Here is a 19,427-nt window from a genome sequence, read left to right on the forward strand (position 1 = left end):
AACGGATTCACAAAAGGGCTCACCATGGTCCATTTCTGCATAAAAGAGTATAAACTATATTTCTATATAAACTATAATAAACTATCATTTCACGGGAAACTAAGGATGCATTTGAAGGAGCCTTCGAACTGGGATGTCCGTAGCTATAGTGACAGGACTTTAAACTTTGGAACTATCCCTTTAAATGCAGACAATGGGCAAACCTCATTCGCTTCGGCTCAGCTGCCTCAAGGTGAGTAACCGCTCTCTGATGACCCTGTTCTCCTCCAACATTTTCTTGATTGTGCTCAATACATCCTGTTTTGTTTGGGACTGACATGGAAAAACAACAACACCACATTGTCATGAAAATTAAAATAAAATGCCATAAAATTCTGAAACTATACCAAACCCACAATTTCCTCTGCTGCTGCTTGAGGATCTCTTGGTGGGAATCCAAAAGTATCAGATGAGGGCCCTTTTCACACACACACACACACACACACACACACACACACACACACACACACAGCACAGAGAAAACACGCAACTGCATTCATTCTGCTGTACACAACAGAGTGATATGAAAACCTGTGCGTTTTAAATGACTGCATGAGTGGCTGTGGTCCACACGCACCTCCGCGAGCGTCACGTTTGGCGCGCTGTGATTTCCCGCCTTCAGGTGCCCTCAGATTAACTGTAGATTTCTGATAAGTCCTTATATTCGAGTAAAACCTCAAAAGATGGTTTGTTTTCATCTTTCTTGAGAAACATGGTGTTATTTCTGGACTTTTGAAGTGGAGCAAGGGTGAGGGAGTAGCCTCTTGAGTCAACCTGTTCCAATTCCTACTCAGTTTATGGTGTTTGCTATTTTCCCCGGTAAATCCCGGTTTCTTGAAAATTTGTGGCGACTGAGAGCTGAAGCTCGGTGTGTAGAGTAATTTACAGTAAGTTGCCATTGTTAACGACGAAACCACACTTTACGAACTAAAATAAATAAATGAGCGTAAGTGAAACTTAAACTGTTCAAATTTATTAACGCCAGAAGAAGTCGAGCTCATCAACAGTCACTTCAGGTTTGAAATGGAGGCTCAATCACAAGCGCAGTGCAAAGCAAAGCACCTGATATGACCTTAAAGGAACAGTTACGCAATAATGAGTTCATAAAAAAAAAAATATCCAAAAAGAAACCACATCGTGTTTTGTTTTCCAAGCCCGTATTACTTTGTCATTTGGGGAAATATTTTCCCCAATACAATGAAATTAAAATAGATTATTTTGTATTCTGTGCTATAATAGACCTATTAAAAGCCATAGCTTTGCGTGAGGAACAACCAAACTTGATGATCAAATCGATTTAAAATATTAGGCAGGTTTCAAATAAAATATGGCGCCTATGACGACATGCGGACGAATAAATGATGACAAAATGTTTTCCATTACGTAATCAATGTTGGCCTTGAGATACACAGTAAATGCTTCAGATGACTGTTCCAGGCCAGCATTGTTAAATTTTTACATACAGCCTGCCTTAGTAAAAAAAGTAATACTATATAATAGCTACGTAAAGTTATATTGTCTGAGATGAATGAATGCCTAAACAAGTCTTTCATTTAATCATAATTACGAAAGGATCTACCGGTGTAAAATCCATATATATATATATATATATATATATATATATATATATATATATATATATATATATATATATATATATATAGGCTATATGTATCCATATAATCAATACCATAGTGGACTTCCATTTATAAACAAAGTCCACTTGTTGTGTGGTATTAATTGAAGACCCGCCAGAGGGCGCTGTTTGTGTGCTTCTGCAGTGATCATGTGTGGGCGGCCTCTAAATCAGACTGCCTGTGTGTGTGTGTGTGTGTGTGTGTGTGTGTGTGTGTGTGTGTGTGTGTGTACCGTGTTCAGACCAAAACAAATACTGTGCACTAGTAGATGATTTGCATATAATAATATGAATTGCAGTATGAGAATCTCTAAGTAATGCAAGTCCATACAGTTTAGATGTACTTCTGTGCATAAATCATGAGGCCTGCCCTCTCACCAGCTCCATTAATACACCTTCAAGTTGTTGTAAAAACAGCAATAAATCTTAATAAATCCAGCAAAGTTCTCACCCTGATGTCCTCCTTGTAATCATAATACTGTCTTTTAGGCAGCATGCATGTGCTGTATCAGACAAGCTAAAAATAGATTTTTTTGACCCCATTCACAGTCAGTAGTGTGCCAGAAGCTTTCTGCATTTCCTTGCGCTCTGTTAAAATAACTAACACTTTGATTTGATGTACAGTAGGTTGAGTTAAATTAAACACAACAGGAATTACAGAGCCAACTTCCTATCAAAGGTTTCATTGATAACTTTCATGGTTAAGACAAGACATTCGGCATTTCCTGCAATCAAGTTTATTCATTCAACATTTCACATTACAAATACTTTAAGCATTCTGTTATAAATATTTAACCGCAAATAATCAAGACTCAACTACCAAAGCACATGTATGTCTAAATGATATTTTTTCTTTACATAACTCCATGTGGATGTAAAATATAAAAATTAAAACTTTTAAATGACATAGCAAAAAAATTGTTCCTCTTATAAAAATCTATTGATAAATACACCTTCCCATACAGTTATAAACTATGTAAATTTAAATAAGCAGTTACATAGAGAATTTTCTGATATTTTTTCTTATCCTTCTGTAGGCATGAAGCACAATATAGTGATTATTAAAACTAGAAAATCTAATAAGTGTACTGATCAAAAACTATAATCAAAATGACAATTATTACATTCCAATTAAAAATATATCAGTAAATGGTTGAAACATTATTCACTTAGTATTTACATTGTAGTCACAGTAGCATGAACTCAAGTAGGAAAATATGTGAATACATAAAAGTAAAAACACCTATAATTTCAGTGGTATTGTTTTTTTTTACTGTATAAATCAGAGAATAATAAAGGTTATAATAGCTGAAGGAAAGTTTGTGAGGTGATGCATGTTGAAAGTGGTGGATTTGCACATAAGTAGTTATATTAGAAGTACAATGTAAAGGTCTCTGGGAAAACGTATTGCACAGATCTCACTGTCAATATTTTGAAAGTGTATTCAAGTAAACCCTGAATCAATTTATGACTAAATCACCCTCTTGAATGCTTCATTTTGTCAACTAGTAAAAACGGTAAAAATGGGGTATGCACAGTTTGTGCATGGGTAAGGTACATAACTCAAAGCGTTTTCCCACAATGTGGGAAAAGGGTTGAAAAAACCCCACTATTAAAGCAAGAGAAAATAATTAAACCCTAACTTCTTAATTTAGCTCATGCATACCTAATGAATAAATTAACCTTGCTGCCTCTCAGAATTATACATAACAGTAAACATTGATATTTCAATATGGAACATTCATCATTGTGATACACGTTGCATCCTAATATTTCTCTAATTTACATGGTTAATTATTTTATTTTCTACAGCCAATAATGAGGGAGGCATCATCATTCTCATAACTGATAGAGGGCAGGTACTGGATAGGTATATATTTCTACATGTACCACACATTTTAAGGAATTTGTGTCATGCTAGATTCAATATTTGCTTTGTCCATTAAGATAGAAAAGAACACTGTTTGCATTTTGCAAATATTAGATATTAGTTTGAACAATACAGTCACCTAAATATATATATATATATATGTGTGTGTGTGTGTGACAATCTAGGGATTTCAGAACGTAAATACATAACCTAAACAAAATTATATTAGCTTTTTTTTCTTTTCCTTAAGGTATGCTTGCATCATAACCAGATCTCTTAGTAACAAAAAGTACAAAATCTATATTCAACAAGTGAAAAAAAAAAAGTTATCACAAAAGGACTTTCCATTTGTGGAAAAAAGTGACTTGAAAAACAATATTTAGAAAAGTAGTGCATAATGGTTTTACGTCCATGACAAAATAATTAGCTATAAAACACAGTACAAAAATCAGCAGACCATGTAAAAAATAATATTTGTTTTTCAAATTCTTTGAAATGTGCTCAGCTACTGCAATGCTCAGTTAGAACACCAATTAACCCATGGCAAAACCCATGCAGTAAAACACTATCAATGCAAAACATGGTAATTCCTCATTAGCAAATACTACAACATTGAGTTAGCTTTTAGCACAAAATCCCTGACAAATGAGCCAAAGTTACTGCCATAACCATTACAAGAATCATAAACACTGTGAAGTGAATAGAATTCATTATTTTTTTTAAATCCATTAAACCAATTATGTTTTTAAGCTTTCTAGTCATTGTATCATAGACAGTAGGACATCTCTAAGGCTCATCTTTGGTTTGCCTGACCAAAAACCTGTGTATCAAGCACAACAAACAGTCACATCCTGTATTATCACCGCATCTCTGCTGTTCTTAGTCGTTGCCCTTTAGCCTTAAGTCTTATGCTTGATTTGATTAAGTAATAGGTAACTTGGATGTAGTTTAATAGTAATCTTTACAGAATGGGTTACTCTAAAGGATTTTAATAACTACATCTTTTTTTCTTTTTTGGCTAAATCACAAAGATTTGCCTTACACATGAGAACCAGTCCATATAATCCATTCCAGAATAGGTTGCGGCCTCTTGTTAGTTGTTACTGTGCATTTGAAAGGAGTAACTATGATTCCACATTTGCCATGCAACCAGTTAAGATTAGTCAGTGAAATAGCAAACCTCAACATTAAAGTCATATAAATGAGGCTTGAACCCTTACATTGTTAGCCTCTGTGTTTAGCCTTCAACAGATTCAAGTGAAAATGTGACCTATTACAAACAGAAGATGACGCTCCAAGAGAATAAAGATAGAACAGTAATTCAAGTCAGGCTAAACATCTATATATATATATATATATATTATTTTTTTTTAAATCTAATGCATTCAAGTCTTCATGCGCACCAATGTAGCTTTTCAACAAAAATCAGGAATACACCATTTTCTTTTAGCATTCTCTTCTGCAAAAAAAAAAAAAAAATTTTTTTTTAAAACTTAAGAATAAATACAATTTTAGACTTAAAAAAGAACTCTAACTAAAAAGGACTTAGCAAAATGAAAAGTGCATGTATACGAATAGCACAGCCTTGGCCTCCCAGATCAGTTCCAGCGGAAGGAGATGTGGCGAGGCCGGTCTCCTCCCTCCTTCACTAGAGGCTTGTGAAACTCCCGTCCGGCACGCGAGTGAATGGCTGCCCAGCAGTATTCACAGTAGTACTGAAGACAAGTGACATTAGCACAGAAGAACGGAGCAAACTTGCCCCCACAACGCGTGCCCTGACACTCATCACACAGCTGGTCATCCAGTACATATGGCTTCACTTCCACCTGGGAAAGGTAGACACTTTTAGCTTAGCACATGTAACGGCAGGCTGGCCTTGACCATGAAGAACAAAAGAATTAGGATAATAAACCATTTAAACAAATAAGGCAAAGAGCCCGACATTATTGTAGTATGCAGTAGATCAGATCTCCATTTTCTTTTAGAGGCTTATTTTCTTTATAAAACTTAAATGCGTTTATTTAAAAAATAAACAGTCATTTGACTGGCTAAAGAACTTAGGGCCAGATTTACCAACAGCTTGCGCCAGCGCAAACCCTCTTTTGGCTTAAAAAAAAAAAACGACTGTCAGGATTTACTAAAGACACGCAGTAAAAAATTTGCTCTGAAAAGGCATGGGCACAGTTAGTTTTGCGGCTGACCTTATTGCATATTTCCTTTTCAGGCTCAAAATTTATGTGAGGAGAGTATTTAAATGAATCATGCAAGGCGCTCGTCAACTTACTGGTGTTTGCGCCATTATTAACCCCCCCCCCCCCCCCGGAAATTATCGGACTGTGTCGGTGTTCTTTAATTTGCACGTCGTCAGTAAATAACGCACTGAATTTTCCACTCCCATCAGCAGTGTTTTGGAACTGCACTCACGCTTATAGGCCCAGTTTAGTAAATCTGCCCCTTAGAGCTTAAGTTTGCACTCCAGGTTGAATTTAGACTGCAGACCTAAATGTCAACCATTTTGCGCTCTCTGCGCAAAAAAACAGACAGTTCACAAGAAAAATCAAGGGCCATATAAAAATGACTGCCACAAGAGCCCTGCTGTACATGGTGCTGACATTTGATATATGGAAGAGCTAAAGAACGAGCTTGACTATATCAGTTTACATATACATTACTTAAAGCTCCAACCCCCACTCACCCGTTTATCGATCTCTCCGTGTTGCAGTTGCACAAAGCGAGCGCTGATAGCAGCAATGTAGCTCTGTTGATTGGAGAAGGCCACCCGTCCAGCTCCTTTAGGATACTTCAGCTCAGGGTCAGTGTCAATGCCAGCATAACACACCCCGCCGTACAGTCGGTCCATTATCATTGCGAGCTCCACTGTCATGGGGTAATACATCAATTTAAAAAAAAAAAAAATTAAACGAATAGAAATAATAATTTAAAAGAGGACTCTCATACTCAAGACATAAGTGAATAATGCAATAATCATATTGCAACATGCTTGTATTCTGTAGCATCAAGTCTGAGTTAGAGTAAACCCTGTACTAGATGATTCTAACAACACACTGTAAATAAGCTACAAAACCCTCATTGTATTTACTGTGATGACTAAACCAAAAAATGTTTTAATAATGTATGGGATCATCTGAAAACCAAACAAACCGGCTCGTAGAGGTCGTGGAACTCCCCCAACAAATATAGTTTTCCTGGGGTCAAGGGGCTGAGAGCCATCCATCACAAAGTCACTGTCGTTCAAATTCCAGGGTCGTATCTGGACCTAATGATACACAATGAACATAACAGAATCATTGACTTGTCATTTGCAATACAGCGTTTCTACGAAATTCCACTGGTATAGGTAACAGTGTTGAGCAGGTTACAACGTTCAGGTTTATAATTAACTTTAAAATATTCTACTAATTTCTTATGACTTGCATAAGAGCTTAAGAATAAAATCACACAGGAACAGCAGACATACAGCCTTCTCATGAGTTCGCCTGCCCATCCAGTCCTGATGGCTAATGGTAAACAAACTTGGCTTGCGGTCTTCAAAGGAAGCTCGAACCCGAGGCTCGAGCTCCGAGCTAAACCCCCAATAATGATACTATGTAGAAGAATGAGAGAAATAGAGGAGGAGAAGGGATGCCGGAAGAATTGTTGTTAGAAAGGCACAATGACTGCTGCTTATATATGCTTGTAATGATGATTGACAGGACTGAATGATTGGGCTCCTCATGAACCTACATTAGGAACTTCATTTAATATCTTACTGGTTTGTCTTTGATTGTAGGGCTAGAGACACAGAGATAGAGCTTCCCATCCTCTTCCATGCAGGCGTCAATCAGTGCCTGGACTGAGCTCTCATCTTGAAACAGGAGGAAAGCATAACCTGGAAGACAACAGGTTCACTGAGGGCATGCATGCAAGAAGCAACTAGCACTTTCAGTAACCTTCACCTGCAGCCTTTGCTTAGGGCCCACTGATATCCATCTTAAGCTTGGCTTTAAACAATGGTTTGAATCTAAGCTCCCTCATAGGATTAATCAGCTAAAATGAGAGAAGCTGATCTCTGTATGACTCATTTCTTAATAAATGTAGAGTTTTTGCACTCTGAATCTAACCTTTCGGTGGAAAATAAGATTTGCTTTCTGCTTTGTGTGGCCAGTCCACAAACAAATGTCCAAAGCGTCGGAAACTGGCAGTGATCTCGTCTGAAATTGTATACATATGACATGTTAGTTGTGGTTATTGCTCATTTTACTAAAACCTGGAGAGCAGACCCTTCTTATCCCTTAGTACCTTCATCTATGTCTGGAGGAAGACCACCAACAAAGACCTTGCGAGAATATCGCTCAATGCGTTCACCATTCTGATGAGGGAAACTGTGCGGTGAGCCCAGTCCACTCAGACTCTGATCAGACCTCTCATCCTCTCCGTAACTCCGCTCATCCTCCATGGGAAACAACGATGAGTGACCTGTCACACAAGAGTCCCAAAAGCAATTTAGTGGAACTAATTCTGAAGTCACCTAACAATGTGACTCTATACAATTCTATAATGTGTATAGAAAAGCTGCTGTAAGCAATTAACAGGGTTCCTACGCGGAAAAGTATGGAAAAAAGAAAACGGAGCACGGAAAAATATTTGTTTCCCTTTTTCAGGTTTCTGAAATATAAAGTTACGCATTTTTAGAAAATAAATGTATAACACAAGCAGTGTGATTTTTAATGGCAAACGTTTAATGGCTGTTTAATGAGTTCAAGGCAAAATTGACAATTGTTTAGCTTTACCATAAGCAAGTCTCTTTTGAATTTCACTAAATGAATGAGCATGTGCCACTTGAACCAGCAACAGATAAAGGGGCAAAATTTAAATAAGAATGTACTTTGCTGTTTGGTTATCATTTAACATCAAACCATGATTACAATATCAAACTGATGTGTCAGACGTAAATATATGGAGCAGGGTTGGGATTTTTCCGTATTTATATGGCTTTCCACATTTTCCGACCAGAAAAGTGTGACCTTCGTGAATTGAAATCACAAAGAGACCTTAAACAATTACTAAATAAATGTAAAATGTTACATTTTCTAATACAGTCATTTCATGCACAGATTGCTTCTGACAGCGCTGCACGCTGGGTTTAAAGTGCCAAATGGGATTAAAAAAAACACACAAAAAAACACATTACTCACCAGTTGCCCGGTAACTATGAATTTTGACAATGCATGTTTGTGAGAATGTGATCGGTCTTAGTGCGATGATCAAATCGCAAAGATTGTAATGTAAATATATACGCAGTAAACATGCGCTGCATGTTTCAGAGCAAAGCCAAAGCGCAGCACTGTGTTCATTTTCAGTTTCAATTTACAGTAAATACTCTGCGAGTGCTGTGTTTGAGTAATTAAGAATTTGCATTTGGCAACACAACATGCACAAACCATCAACCCAAATTCGTAATGTCAACAAAGCGTTAAGGTCTCCCTGCAGGTTTCCGCCAAAATAAAAACTCAATGGTTTAACAAATGAAAGCAAAGAAATTAGGACAACCATAAATGTTACTATTGTAAATTTACTGTTGTTTTGTAAAATAAAATAAACAAATGATCATACCAATTATTATTGTTGTCAATATTAATAATAATAAAAACTACTACTACTAATAATAATAACAACAATTCAATTAAAACGTTTTTAACAGTGTATTATAATATGTTTTTGTTACTATAATTATCATTAGTAAACACTTGATTGTTTAATTTTACAGTAGTTTAATTTTGCAATAGTAAGATATTTCTTTATGAATTTAATAAAATATATGATGCTGATAATAATAATAATAATAATGATGATGTATGAAACATTAATGTTAAATATGGTCGAAGTTTGGAAATTGGAGTATGATAAGAATGGAATTTAGAAATGAAAAATGTGTAGGAACCCTGAATTAAAACCCATCTTCATTTGAAAACAATGAGATCACAGTTTCTAAACAACAGAGTACAGAAACCTTGCCTGGCAACCAACACAATTTAACACAAAGGCATGCTGTAACTTGAAATTAAATGACATGAACCAACAAAATATAAATACACTTCCAAGATCTTTACCTCGTCGCCTCCCGTAATTCCTTGCTGCATGTGAAATAAGACAGAATAAACTTGAGGAAAGACTTAGACATTGCAATCAGATGCTATCGGTCTAAAACACTGTTGATAAAAATGGAAGATTTGTGTATTAAATGCACAATAGCACATACAGTTAGTAGACATAAGTGCACAGGTATTGGAAAGCAAACACTGAACGATCATTTGGTTTACCACATTTATGCTTTTCAAATATATAATTCATTAAATCCTATATTTGTAAGAATTATTAATGGTTACACTTCACCTCAATAAAAAAAAAAAAAGAAAAAGTACCATAAATTATGTAACAATGTGAACAACTAAACCAGTTCTGTGCAAAAACTACATATAAAACTCTCCAGTGTTTGTCCTAGGTAAGCCTTCAAATCCTGAAGGGAACTTAGGTGATCTCCATGTCCCTTCATTATGTATATTCTGTGGCTGTGCTTTCTGAAACACTCATCCTATGGCAACAATAAATCACAAATCCCTAACAGACTCCAAAACTAAACTTAGAACTGGGTTGTGTATGTGGGTTACTTGAACGCAGGAAAACGTTAGTATGGGGGACAGTTTATATTTGTCATATCAGTTATGACAAGACTGGAAATAACATGAGTTATATATTTTTGACTTTGATTGGGGAATAAAAATGTGGAGTTTTGGAGAAATCAAGCATTATAATACAGCAGATGAGAAAAAAAAAAAAAAAAAAAAAGTGCAAAAATCAAAGGTGCATTAAAAAAACAGCATGCATGATGCTGCAAATATAAGCATCAAAGCCAAGTAAACTAAGGCTATATTTGGTTATTTTGAGAAAGAATCTATAAAATACATTTAAAGGGATACTTCACCTCTGGAAAGATGAATGTGCATTTAAAATGGGTCATTTATGTAGAAGAAATGTGAAATTATTTTTGAATTTGGAGATTTCTAGACTGAGAAAAGCCAGAAAATGTATTTTTGACTTATGTAGATGAAAGACAACAACTCCCAGAATGCACTTGCTTCACTGCCCTAGGAGGCCACGCCTACCGGTAACAGAGCGCAGTAGTTAAACAACAAGTCTAGGCTACTAGTGAGTCTCCGTGATGAGTCTGCCCGAAAATGTGTTTCGAGATCGCCCAAAATGTCCGGGATTCGGCTTTTGCGTTCTACAGTCGCCATTCATCATGTTTACTGTGGCGAGCAGGACGAGTGAGGCCCGCGGGAGAACGGCACGAGGCCGGTGGCGTGATTACCGACGAGAGACGCCTGTGAGACGCACCGGTCTCGTATCTTTCACGGAGGAGCGGGAATTTTCTTAGCAATGTTAAAACGCACATCAACCGATCACTTGTTTAGCGTTCATGTAAACACTACATTCAGATTCACCAATCGGAATGAATTCAGTTAGATTGAAACAAAAGGTGTGCATGTAAACAATGAATGGCGACTGCAGAAAGCAAAAGCTGAATCCCGGACATCGACGGCCGGACATGTGTGGGAAAAAGAGGATGGTAACCCCTACTACTCGGCTTTCTCCACAGAACAAGAGCCTGCTAGCTTAGCTTCCAAAAAAAAAGATGGCTGACGCTATGTGTGTATTCTGTGAGTGAGATCCCACCCTCTATGGGCGGGTTGCGAACATGCGGGACAGCCCCTACTACTGACTGTAGTCTTTAGCCTCTGGCCAAAAAATCCTCCGATGACGCAAAATGACGATTTTTGCGTCATCGGAGGATTTTTTCCAGACAAAAAATACATAAATCTCTCGTCTCAGGGGGATATGAGGGTGGAAAGCACAGTAATTTGAAAATACTACAGGTTTCCTACTAATACAAAGCTTAATGCTAAATCCTGAAGTATCCCTTTAAATTCATAATCATGCATTTAAATATGCTATATTACGTGTTTGCTATGAATAACACTGAGTCATAAACTCGAGTATAAACTAGACAATTGATTTTCATTGTCTGGCCTAAAAATTCTAAATGATTAATCATCAAATTTAGTGGTTTTTACTTGGAAAAGATACTCAAACGCTTTCAGACTCATGCGAGGCAGGATCTGTAATGGCAGCGAGTAATGTACCTTTCAAGGAATCCTGCTCGGCTCTCATGATGTCGATCAGAGAGTTCTCTAGAGAGTGCATGCTGAAACCATCAAAGGACCGACTGCGCTCCTGCAAAAATGACAAGGGAGATGTTATTAGGCCCTGTCATTCGGTCTGAAAAGTAATAAATGGATTTTATAAAACAATCCAGACAAGTTCCATTTAAGCGATATCAACAGTTTCTGAAACGCATCCTGCTGGCACATTCACATAATTTTGTTTTGAAAAATGCAGATGATATGTGTCATGCCACCCATGCAAACATGCAGCTAGGGCCCACATTAACACACAGAGACTGACACAGTTGGGCACTTGATGTGTACACCAATAGTGCCATTAGATAATGAATACATCAATCAAGGATTCCTAACGCTATAGACAAAGAAAATAAGTAATTCTCTGTGTAACAAGTCTGGTTGCTTGCAAAAGAACCCATGTTGTTTCGCAATTCAAAAATGTACATGGCGTCTGTAGTCACCTGATTTAGCCTGGATTGACTACAAACACTTATTTTGATGAAATGCACTATAACCCTTGGGTGTTTTAGCACAACAATCCTGTGCTCACCAACAGAAAAAGCCTTACAAACAATACAAGGTTTGTTCTTGGAATTAGGCTGCGAACTGAGCAGGGAGGACACACTGAGCATGTGAAACAGTGAGTGTTTTCACAGTTACTGTGGTTATAACAACAACATACAGTTCAGACTCAATGCTAACAGGTAAATCATTAAAAAAAAGATTTAAAAAATTCTGTTCTAAAACAAGTAAAATTCAAATCACAAGGTATTGCCATTAGTATCAAATCATCTGTTGGTCTTCCAGTTACTAAATCTAGGATAGATACGAAAAGAATAGAATAGCCTGATAGAAAAGAATCCCTGATATTTCTGAATGTTAATATGTTGATAATTGTGTTGACAAGTGGATAAATGAGTATCAGAGTTTCCAGTTCCCCTCATGTTGCATGTGCTGTGTCCCATCCCCTGATCTTGACTCACTCAACCATGTCTTTTTATATCATTGACAATCGCAGCTTGCAGAAGTGGAGCGGCAGCACTGCATTGCTCATCTGAGCTTTGATCTATCACATTTATCTGACAAACAGGCCACATGAGTGCTTTGTCACTATCAGATTAGATTAACCCAAAGGGAGCAAATGCAGAAAGAAGGAAAAAAAAAGAGAAAATATTCTCATGTCATCTAATCCTCGATACACACATCTTTGCTTGCAACCATATTACCTCTAAACACGTTCCTTCATCTAAATCAACAATAGCTAAGAATTAAGAGAGACTGGGCTTTAGTTACCTGAAATGGAAAGAGGCTATCATTGCGATTTATGGTATCCTCCATCCAGGGTTTAGTGTTGAAGCCGGAATTGTTGCGGGGATACTTTTGAGTTGGTGTCTGGTTATTTGGGAAAGACTTCTTTAAAGGCGAAATCGAGTTGAGGGGATTGACCCCTCCATTCAGCCCTCTACGATACTCCCGTCCCTGAGAGCTTCCCCAGCCTCCATACCCTCCACCGGGGCTCCATGAAGTTGAAGATGGAGTGGAAGAGGGGCTCTGATAGCTTCCCCAAGGTGATGGGGGTTTGCTCAAGTTATTCCCTAAATGGGGCAGCTGGTTGAAAGCAGCACTGCGGTGGGAAAAGGGAGGCGGATGGGGGCTGGGTGAGGACCTGCGGTGCTGATTATGAGGGTGCTGGAAGTGGGGATGATGAGATGGATGGTGCTGAGATAGAGGCCCTATCTGGTGGGAGAAATTCCCCCCGAAACCTGTATTGGTGTGATGAGAGAAACTCTGAAATAGCAGCGGAGGAGGAGCATTGTTGGTAGTAGCGGCCTGGTTGAAAAAGCCAACCTCTTCAATCAAGGTGGAGGGGTTAGGCGGCATAGCAGTGGACCAGCTGCTGAAGCCAGTGAGGGACGATGAAGAAGAGCTACTGGACTGTGCTAAAGTACCAATACCGGACGTCTCATGATAGTCAAAGCCTGATAACACTGGAGACTCAAGCCGCAGCGCCTCTTTTCCGTTAGCATTCTCCATGGTCCCTTTCTCCAGCTGATTCTCCTCTGGCATGGCATTGTCCAAATCTGATATGATTCCTGGTGCTTCTTGATGACCTGGTGGAGAGAGTGCTTGCTTGTCTTGTCCATCCTGACTCTCCAGTTGTGGCTGCGAAGCCTTGGACGTCTCAGACTCCAAAATATCATCTTGCATGTTAGAGTGGGTCGTCACAGCTGGGAAAAGCCAAGCGGATCCAACACTTCCACCATTGGTAGTGTTGTTGTTGCTGATGAAAGCAGGAGGGCTTGGTGGAGCGGTCTGGTGGTGGACCGTATGCTGCAGGTGTGGATGTATTCTTACTGGAAAAACTGATTTGTTAGCAGCGTTGTTTTTAACCAGAAAGCCGTAATCCCCCATTTATGTAGCTTAATCGAGTAAATCTTCACTTGTGCGTAATTCCCTCAGTTTCTCTTAATACCCTTGTGTGTGAGAGAGAGAGATAAAAAATATTTTAAATACTTAACAGCTAATGAATCATGTCATCCAACCATTATACAATACATTCAAATATGCAGTTTCTATTACGGTTTTACACCAACGACCTTTGCCGTCATTCAAGACACGCACAGTAGGCTACTGATCTATCATGGATTTAATGATGGAATGGAATTTAATCTAAATTAAATCAAGAGTAAAATACGCTGCAGCGAGAAACGCCATGGGGAGTGAGTGCATCGTTGATTTAATCGACATTTCTTCTAAGCAAAACGGGGTCGCCTTTAAACACATCACGACATGTCATCATGACACAGGCCACCTTATCTAATAATTCCGCACGCCCGCTGATGGAGGATTTTCACGTACGCATTTAAAGCATTGTCATCGCAAATGTTTCAAGATAATGCAAATGACCTACCGGCGTTCTTCCTTGTTTCAGCAATGACCTCCTCTCTCTCAGCCATTTAAATACAGGAAAATGTTGATGACGTTTCAGTCTATGTGCTATAGACCGGGGCAGTGTCCCCCTCAGCCCACATTTTACCTTATAAATTCCCGAATTTACATTGACGCGTCGATTAAATCCCACGGTTGTGATGCCATACGCTACTCGGTGAATTTCTGGTACATTAGCTAAGCTTCATAAGCGACGCTAAATTACTTCAGATCCCGCACTGCAAACGACAGCGTTCGTGTTCTGGTTTCTTAATGACACCGTGCATCGCAGTCGGCGTTATAATAAAGACAGCGGTTAAAAACGTCCACGCGTCTTCGTCGGGCAACCATTTACACTCGACACATTTTGGCTGTTTTTGCTAAAGATTTTTTTCAGAATCTACACTGAGAATGATACAGGTTTTCTTACGTTTCCAAGTTGCAAGGACGTGCTGCAGATGACCATGGTTTGTGAGTGTTGCAACCGACCGACCAATCCAGTTGAACTTCCGTCTTTAACCCCGCCCTTGTATAGCAGAATCTCCGCCCTGGTTTGAGTAAACGCGTAATTTGATTGGACCCGAGAATCCCAACCACACCTCTTTCTCAACCAGTTACCTTCTATCACCGATAGCAGGATGACTGTACCTGCCCAGAATGTAAATACCCCATAGAACCGGCTTTGAAATGTTTAAATATTTGCTGTCTAGACTGTGTCTTATATCGACATATATAAATACCATTACTGAGTGCCTGTAAGCAACCAACATGTGTTCAAGGTCTATAAATGAAAGAGCAGCTTCTGTAATTATTATAATGTGTCGTCACATTGGTATAAGTCTGAATATCAAAACCAGTTGAGAGAGAAATAGGAGATGTTTATATGAACTTTAGCATTTTCTTGGTCTGGAAAACGTATGCTTCGGGCATGCTTGACCAGATGAATAATTAAATTTTTTATCAGGTTTGAAGGAGAAATATTGGACGATGGAAGATAGATCTGCCTCGTTTTTATTCAGTTCTGCACACTGCTTTTACTAATGGGCAGACACAGTCTATATCTTTTTAATGATGGGGTTAGAGGCTCAGGGATGCCTTCAGTAGGCCAGTTCTAGTGCTCACTGCAGCCTGCAATCCCATTAAAGTAAGCTGCTACTATTTTCAGCCTGTAATCGAGTTTTAGCGCTTGACTATTCATGCCTGGACCAGTTCAAAATCAATCCATTTCTCTGCAGCACTAAATAAAAACAAGTGCGTGACATCCATTGGATGAATCTGTCTCAAGTAATTCATTTTTGTGTAGGCTTTATGTCAATTTTAGTGTTTGTACAGTTTATATTTTCTGTACACAGACTAAGATTTATGTGAGGGAGAACTGACACATTTGGACTGTCAACTGAAACGGGAATCGATCAAATCAACGTTTTGAGCGTTGTCTAAATTTAAACATGTTAATAAAGAAAGAAGCACAGGCAGATATTTGGAGAGTTTCTAATATATTCTATACTTTAAGATTTTATTATAAAATGTTATTAATTTAATTAAGTACGAATAAATTACCTTAACATTCACGGAATATAATTTATTTACATTCTCCAATAAATAGCACATGCAGATATTTTGATGAAATATAAAATTGTATGTTCTCCACAAATGGAGCAATTACATCGCGATTCGCAACAAGTCTGAGAATATAATAGGCCCTAAACCTAATTCCCAGACTATCATACCGCATACTTTAAAAAAAATTCAGCCACATTGTAAAAAAAAGTTGCTGCCTTAATTAACTACAATCAACTTGGATGTTTAAGTCATTTGAACTTAAATTACATTAAACGGACTCCAAAAAAAAATGAGTTGAATCTTGTATAACTTGAAAATCGCTTAACTTATTTTGATGAGTTAAAGCAATGTAAAAACATATGTTGTCATAACTTATTGATCTTATAATTTTTTACAATGACAAATTAATCAGCCGTGTTTAAAATGCACCCATCATTGACATCACTCACTTTCTGTTTCCCAGAAAACAGGCAGAGCTGGGACCTGAATAACCATTTGTGGTCTTTGCTTTCATCAGTCTGTCTGTGGGTCTGTCACAAGATACTGTGCACAAGGTCATCTTGCAGAAGGACAAGAGCGAGGGGGCTGCAGAGGATTAAAAAGCCAGCTATGTTCACTATAGCTCACAATGTTGTTCTGTCTGCCACATCTGCGTCGTAGTTGCTTGATAGACTTCGCCCCAGGTGATGCAATCAGTTTTGTGTTATTTCACATGCTGTTCAATGATTCAAGAAGAGTCCTTAGTTTTAGCTTTAACAAAAATTCTAAAGATTTGCAAGCTTGAGGTGGCATAAAAACTACCAAGATACATTTCCTTCAGCTGCTATTGCAATGTTGCATATCTCAACGCTTGCCGGCGTGGATGTTTCTGAAATAAAGCAATTAATTCAATCTCTCCATGGCAACAGTATGACTGACACTGCATGCTGTTGGTTTGAAATGTAGGCTGCAGAGAATAGCACACTGTATGGAGCCCTCAAGGTTAAAGATGTGAAGGACATGATTTCACGAATCAAGAATGCTTAAAACGCAAGCTTTTGGAAAGCAAAACAATGAGCTGTGCTTGGTAGACGAGAGTAAGTTGCATCATTAGGGTAGTCTGACTAAAGCATATAAATCAGAAGGCTGTCTGCATTCATGTCAGCTCTTCAACCCAAATTCCAAAGTTCCCATCTGACAGATCCCATCCTCAGCAGATCTTTGCCACATTTCGGAGGGATTGAGCTACACTTACTGCAGTGTCATAAACCATGTGCAAACACTGCAACAGCTGGGAAAGGACCCCTCCCTCTTGTTCCTCCAATGTTACACTAACAAAATACACACACACACGTGCACACACACGTATTCACACACACTCCTCCCTTTCCATCTTTCCTGATGTGTGGCTTAAAGCTAAGCCGATGTCAGTGCATGTACGGGGGGGACAGCTGGGAAGATGACCATGCAATTCAGCAGCATCCAGCCAGTCTGCCTCTCTCTCTCTCTCTCTCTCTCTCTCTCTCTCTCTCTCTCTCTCTCTCTCTCTCTCTCTCTCTCTCTCTCTCTCTCTCTCTCTCTCTCTCTCTCTCTCTCTCTCTCTCTCTCTCTCTCTCTCTCTCTCTCTCTCTCTCTCTCTCTCTCTCTCTCTCTCTCTCTCTCTCTCTAGTCAGATCACCTCTCTCTCTCTCTCTCTCTCTGACCTTCCTCAGTTTCTCACATTGATTCCCCTGCGGTCCTTTTCAGGTTCTCGGTTTCAATGCAAATCTTCAAGCTCTCATGCCTCAGGCCTCCGTCTCTCTTCGGTTCTTTTTCAAACTGTCCTTTATCTGTGTTAAAGGAGAGAAGCTTTAGTGTTGGTGTGCATTGACTGCTAGCGGTATGTGGCACATGCCCAGGCCATGTGACTAAGGGCTTTGGCCATGTGAGAACTTCTGCTTTGGCCTGGCAGCAGAGAGGAGAGTCACAGTGCAAGAGGATAAACAGTAACACACATAGACACTCACACACACCAAGCGCAATGCAACAAGACACATTGCAGGAGTACAATGACAGTTTTGTTCTCGCACTGAATAGGCTATCCACTTCACGAGTCATGCACAGAGCAACAAAGCTCCGCGCATGACAAAATCTTTAAATTGATATACTTTGTATGAGTCCAGCATATATTGTATTTACTGGAATGCACCGGTCATGATAGATTCAATTGGTTGTACTGTTGATTATCTTTCAGCTCATGAATCATTGAAAATATGTCTTTCCAAAAAATCTCTTGAGTTATCTAAGCTGTGACTGAATATCCTCAAAGCCTCATTTGCATTTGTGTCCAATTAAATATACTGTAGCATCTCCTCTGATTAAAGTTTATAGATACCTTGAACACTATAGCATCAGATTCTCTGCACTCAAACGATAGAGCAAATCAGATAATTCGATCAGAAAATGATAGACAACAGCATTTATGGGACTTGTCTTGTGGCCATAAAAAAATCAATTTGGAACTTGGATGGGTCAGTCAATAACTCTGAAGGGAGGTCAGCGTAGTATTTATTGACCACTGATTCGCTTGTCGAGAGCATGCAACCTTTTTTAAACTAATGTAATGTACCAATTTGTTTTCTAATGTTTGCTTCTGATTTTTTTCTGTTTCCCATTGGTTAGTTTATTATGAAACTAACATTCCTTTACAAAATAAATACTTAATTGTTTACCTATATGCAATACAAATGAATAGCTAATTATATCAAATCAACCTGGAGCGCTTCACTGTCCCTGCGGATGTGCTGTTGAATCTGAGCACTCATTTCCTCTAGACGGTCTAATCAATGGAGACAGGCCATTTCTCTATTCTTTACACCTGAGTGGGTTTCTCAGACCTCAGGCTCGAAGCAAACACAGCAGTATTGTACATCTAAGTCCACTTTAACCCAGGCCAGAGTATTAAACCTTGCAGAGAGCGTATGTTGAGTCAAAGTTAGAGGAGACAGCATACTGAAAAAGCGATAATCCATCTGTCTGCGTGAATGTTTTATGGAAGTGAAAAGGAAAGTGAGAGATGTGTTGTATTGTTTCAGCCTGCCTCCGAAAGTGCTGATATTGTCTAATTTCATTCAAGTGGAAAGCAACGATTTCTGTGAGTGTTAGCCACACACCTAAGCCCGAGGCTCCCAAA

At 38.6% G+C, this 19,427-nt stretch overlaps 2 protein-coding genes across 6 annotated transcripts in view; both read right to left on the reverse strand.

Annotated features, from left to right (window-relative positions):
* Positions 1-204: 204 nt before the first annotated feature.
* si:ch211-277c7.7 (uncharacterized protein LOC100538111 homolog) lies at positions 205-975 on the reverse strand. The gene is made up of 3 exons (XM_056250418.1): positions 617-975; positions 387-457; positions 205-312 (listed from the first exon to the last, which is right to left on the reverse strand). The coding sequence occupies exons 1-3, from the start codon at positions 936-938 to the stop codon at positions 205-207; spliced, it is 501 nt and encodes a 166-aa protein (XP_056106393.1). The 5' UTR covers positions 939-975.
* Positions 976-3,802: 2,827 nt separating this feature from the next.
* cpeb4a (cytoplasmic polyadenylation element binding protein 4a) overlaps positions 3,803-19,427 on the reverse strand; it is a 117,175-nt gene continuing 101,550 nt past the window's right edge. The window contains exons 1-10 of one of the 5 annotated variants that reach the window (XM_056250318.1): positions 15,144-15,261; positions 13,079-14,259; positions 11,747-11,837; positions 9,656-9,679; positions 7,845-8,021; positions 7,667-7,756; positions 7,316-7,434; positions 6,708-6,822; positions 6,241-6,422; positions 3,803-5,371 (exon numbers count right to left, since the gene is read on the reverse strand). In XM_056250318.1, the coding sequence (XP_056106293.1) occupies positions 5,144-5,371; positions 6,241-6,422; positions 6,708-6,822; positions 7,316-7,434; positions 7,667-7,756; positions 7,845-8,021; positions 9,656-9,679; positions 11,747-11,837; positions 13,079-14,197 (2,145 nt within the window). In that variant the 5' untranslated portion in view covers positions 14,198-14,259; positions 15,144-15,261 and the 3' untranslated portion in view covers positions 3,803-5,143. The other 4 variants (XM_056250319.1, XM_056250320.1, XM_056250321.1 and 1 more) reach the window with 4 other exon arrangements.

This window comes from Rhinichthys klamathensis, unplaced genomic scaffold, assembly GCF_029890125.1.
Source record: "Rhinichthys klamathensis goyatoka isolate OS25496 unplaced genomic scaffold, OSU_Roscu_1.1 h1tg000068l_1, whole genome shotgun sequence".
In the NCBI taxonomy this organism is placed as follows: domain Eukaryota; kingdom Metazoa; phylum Chordata; class Actinopteri; order Cypriniformes; family Leuciscidae; genus Rhinichthys; species Rhinichthys klamathensis.

Bases quoted from the DNA above. Each gene is read 5' to 3' on its own strand.
- si:ch211-277c7.7 (XM_056250418.1), bottom strand. From the start codon at position 938: ATGGCAACTTACTGTAAATTACTCTACACACCGAGCTTCAGCTCTCAG. The intron at 458-616 runs GTGCGTGTGGAC...GTGTGTGAAAAG, and splicing joins CAAACGTGACGCTCGCGGAG to GGCCCTCATCTGATACTTTT. The intron at 313-386 runs GTATAGTTTCAG...TTTCCATGTCAG, and splicing joins CAGAGGAAATTGTGGGTTTG to TCCCAAACAAAACAGGATGT.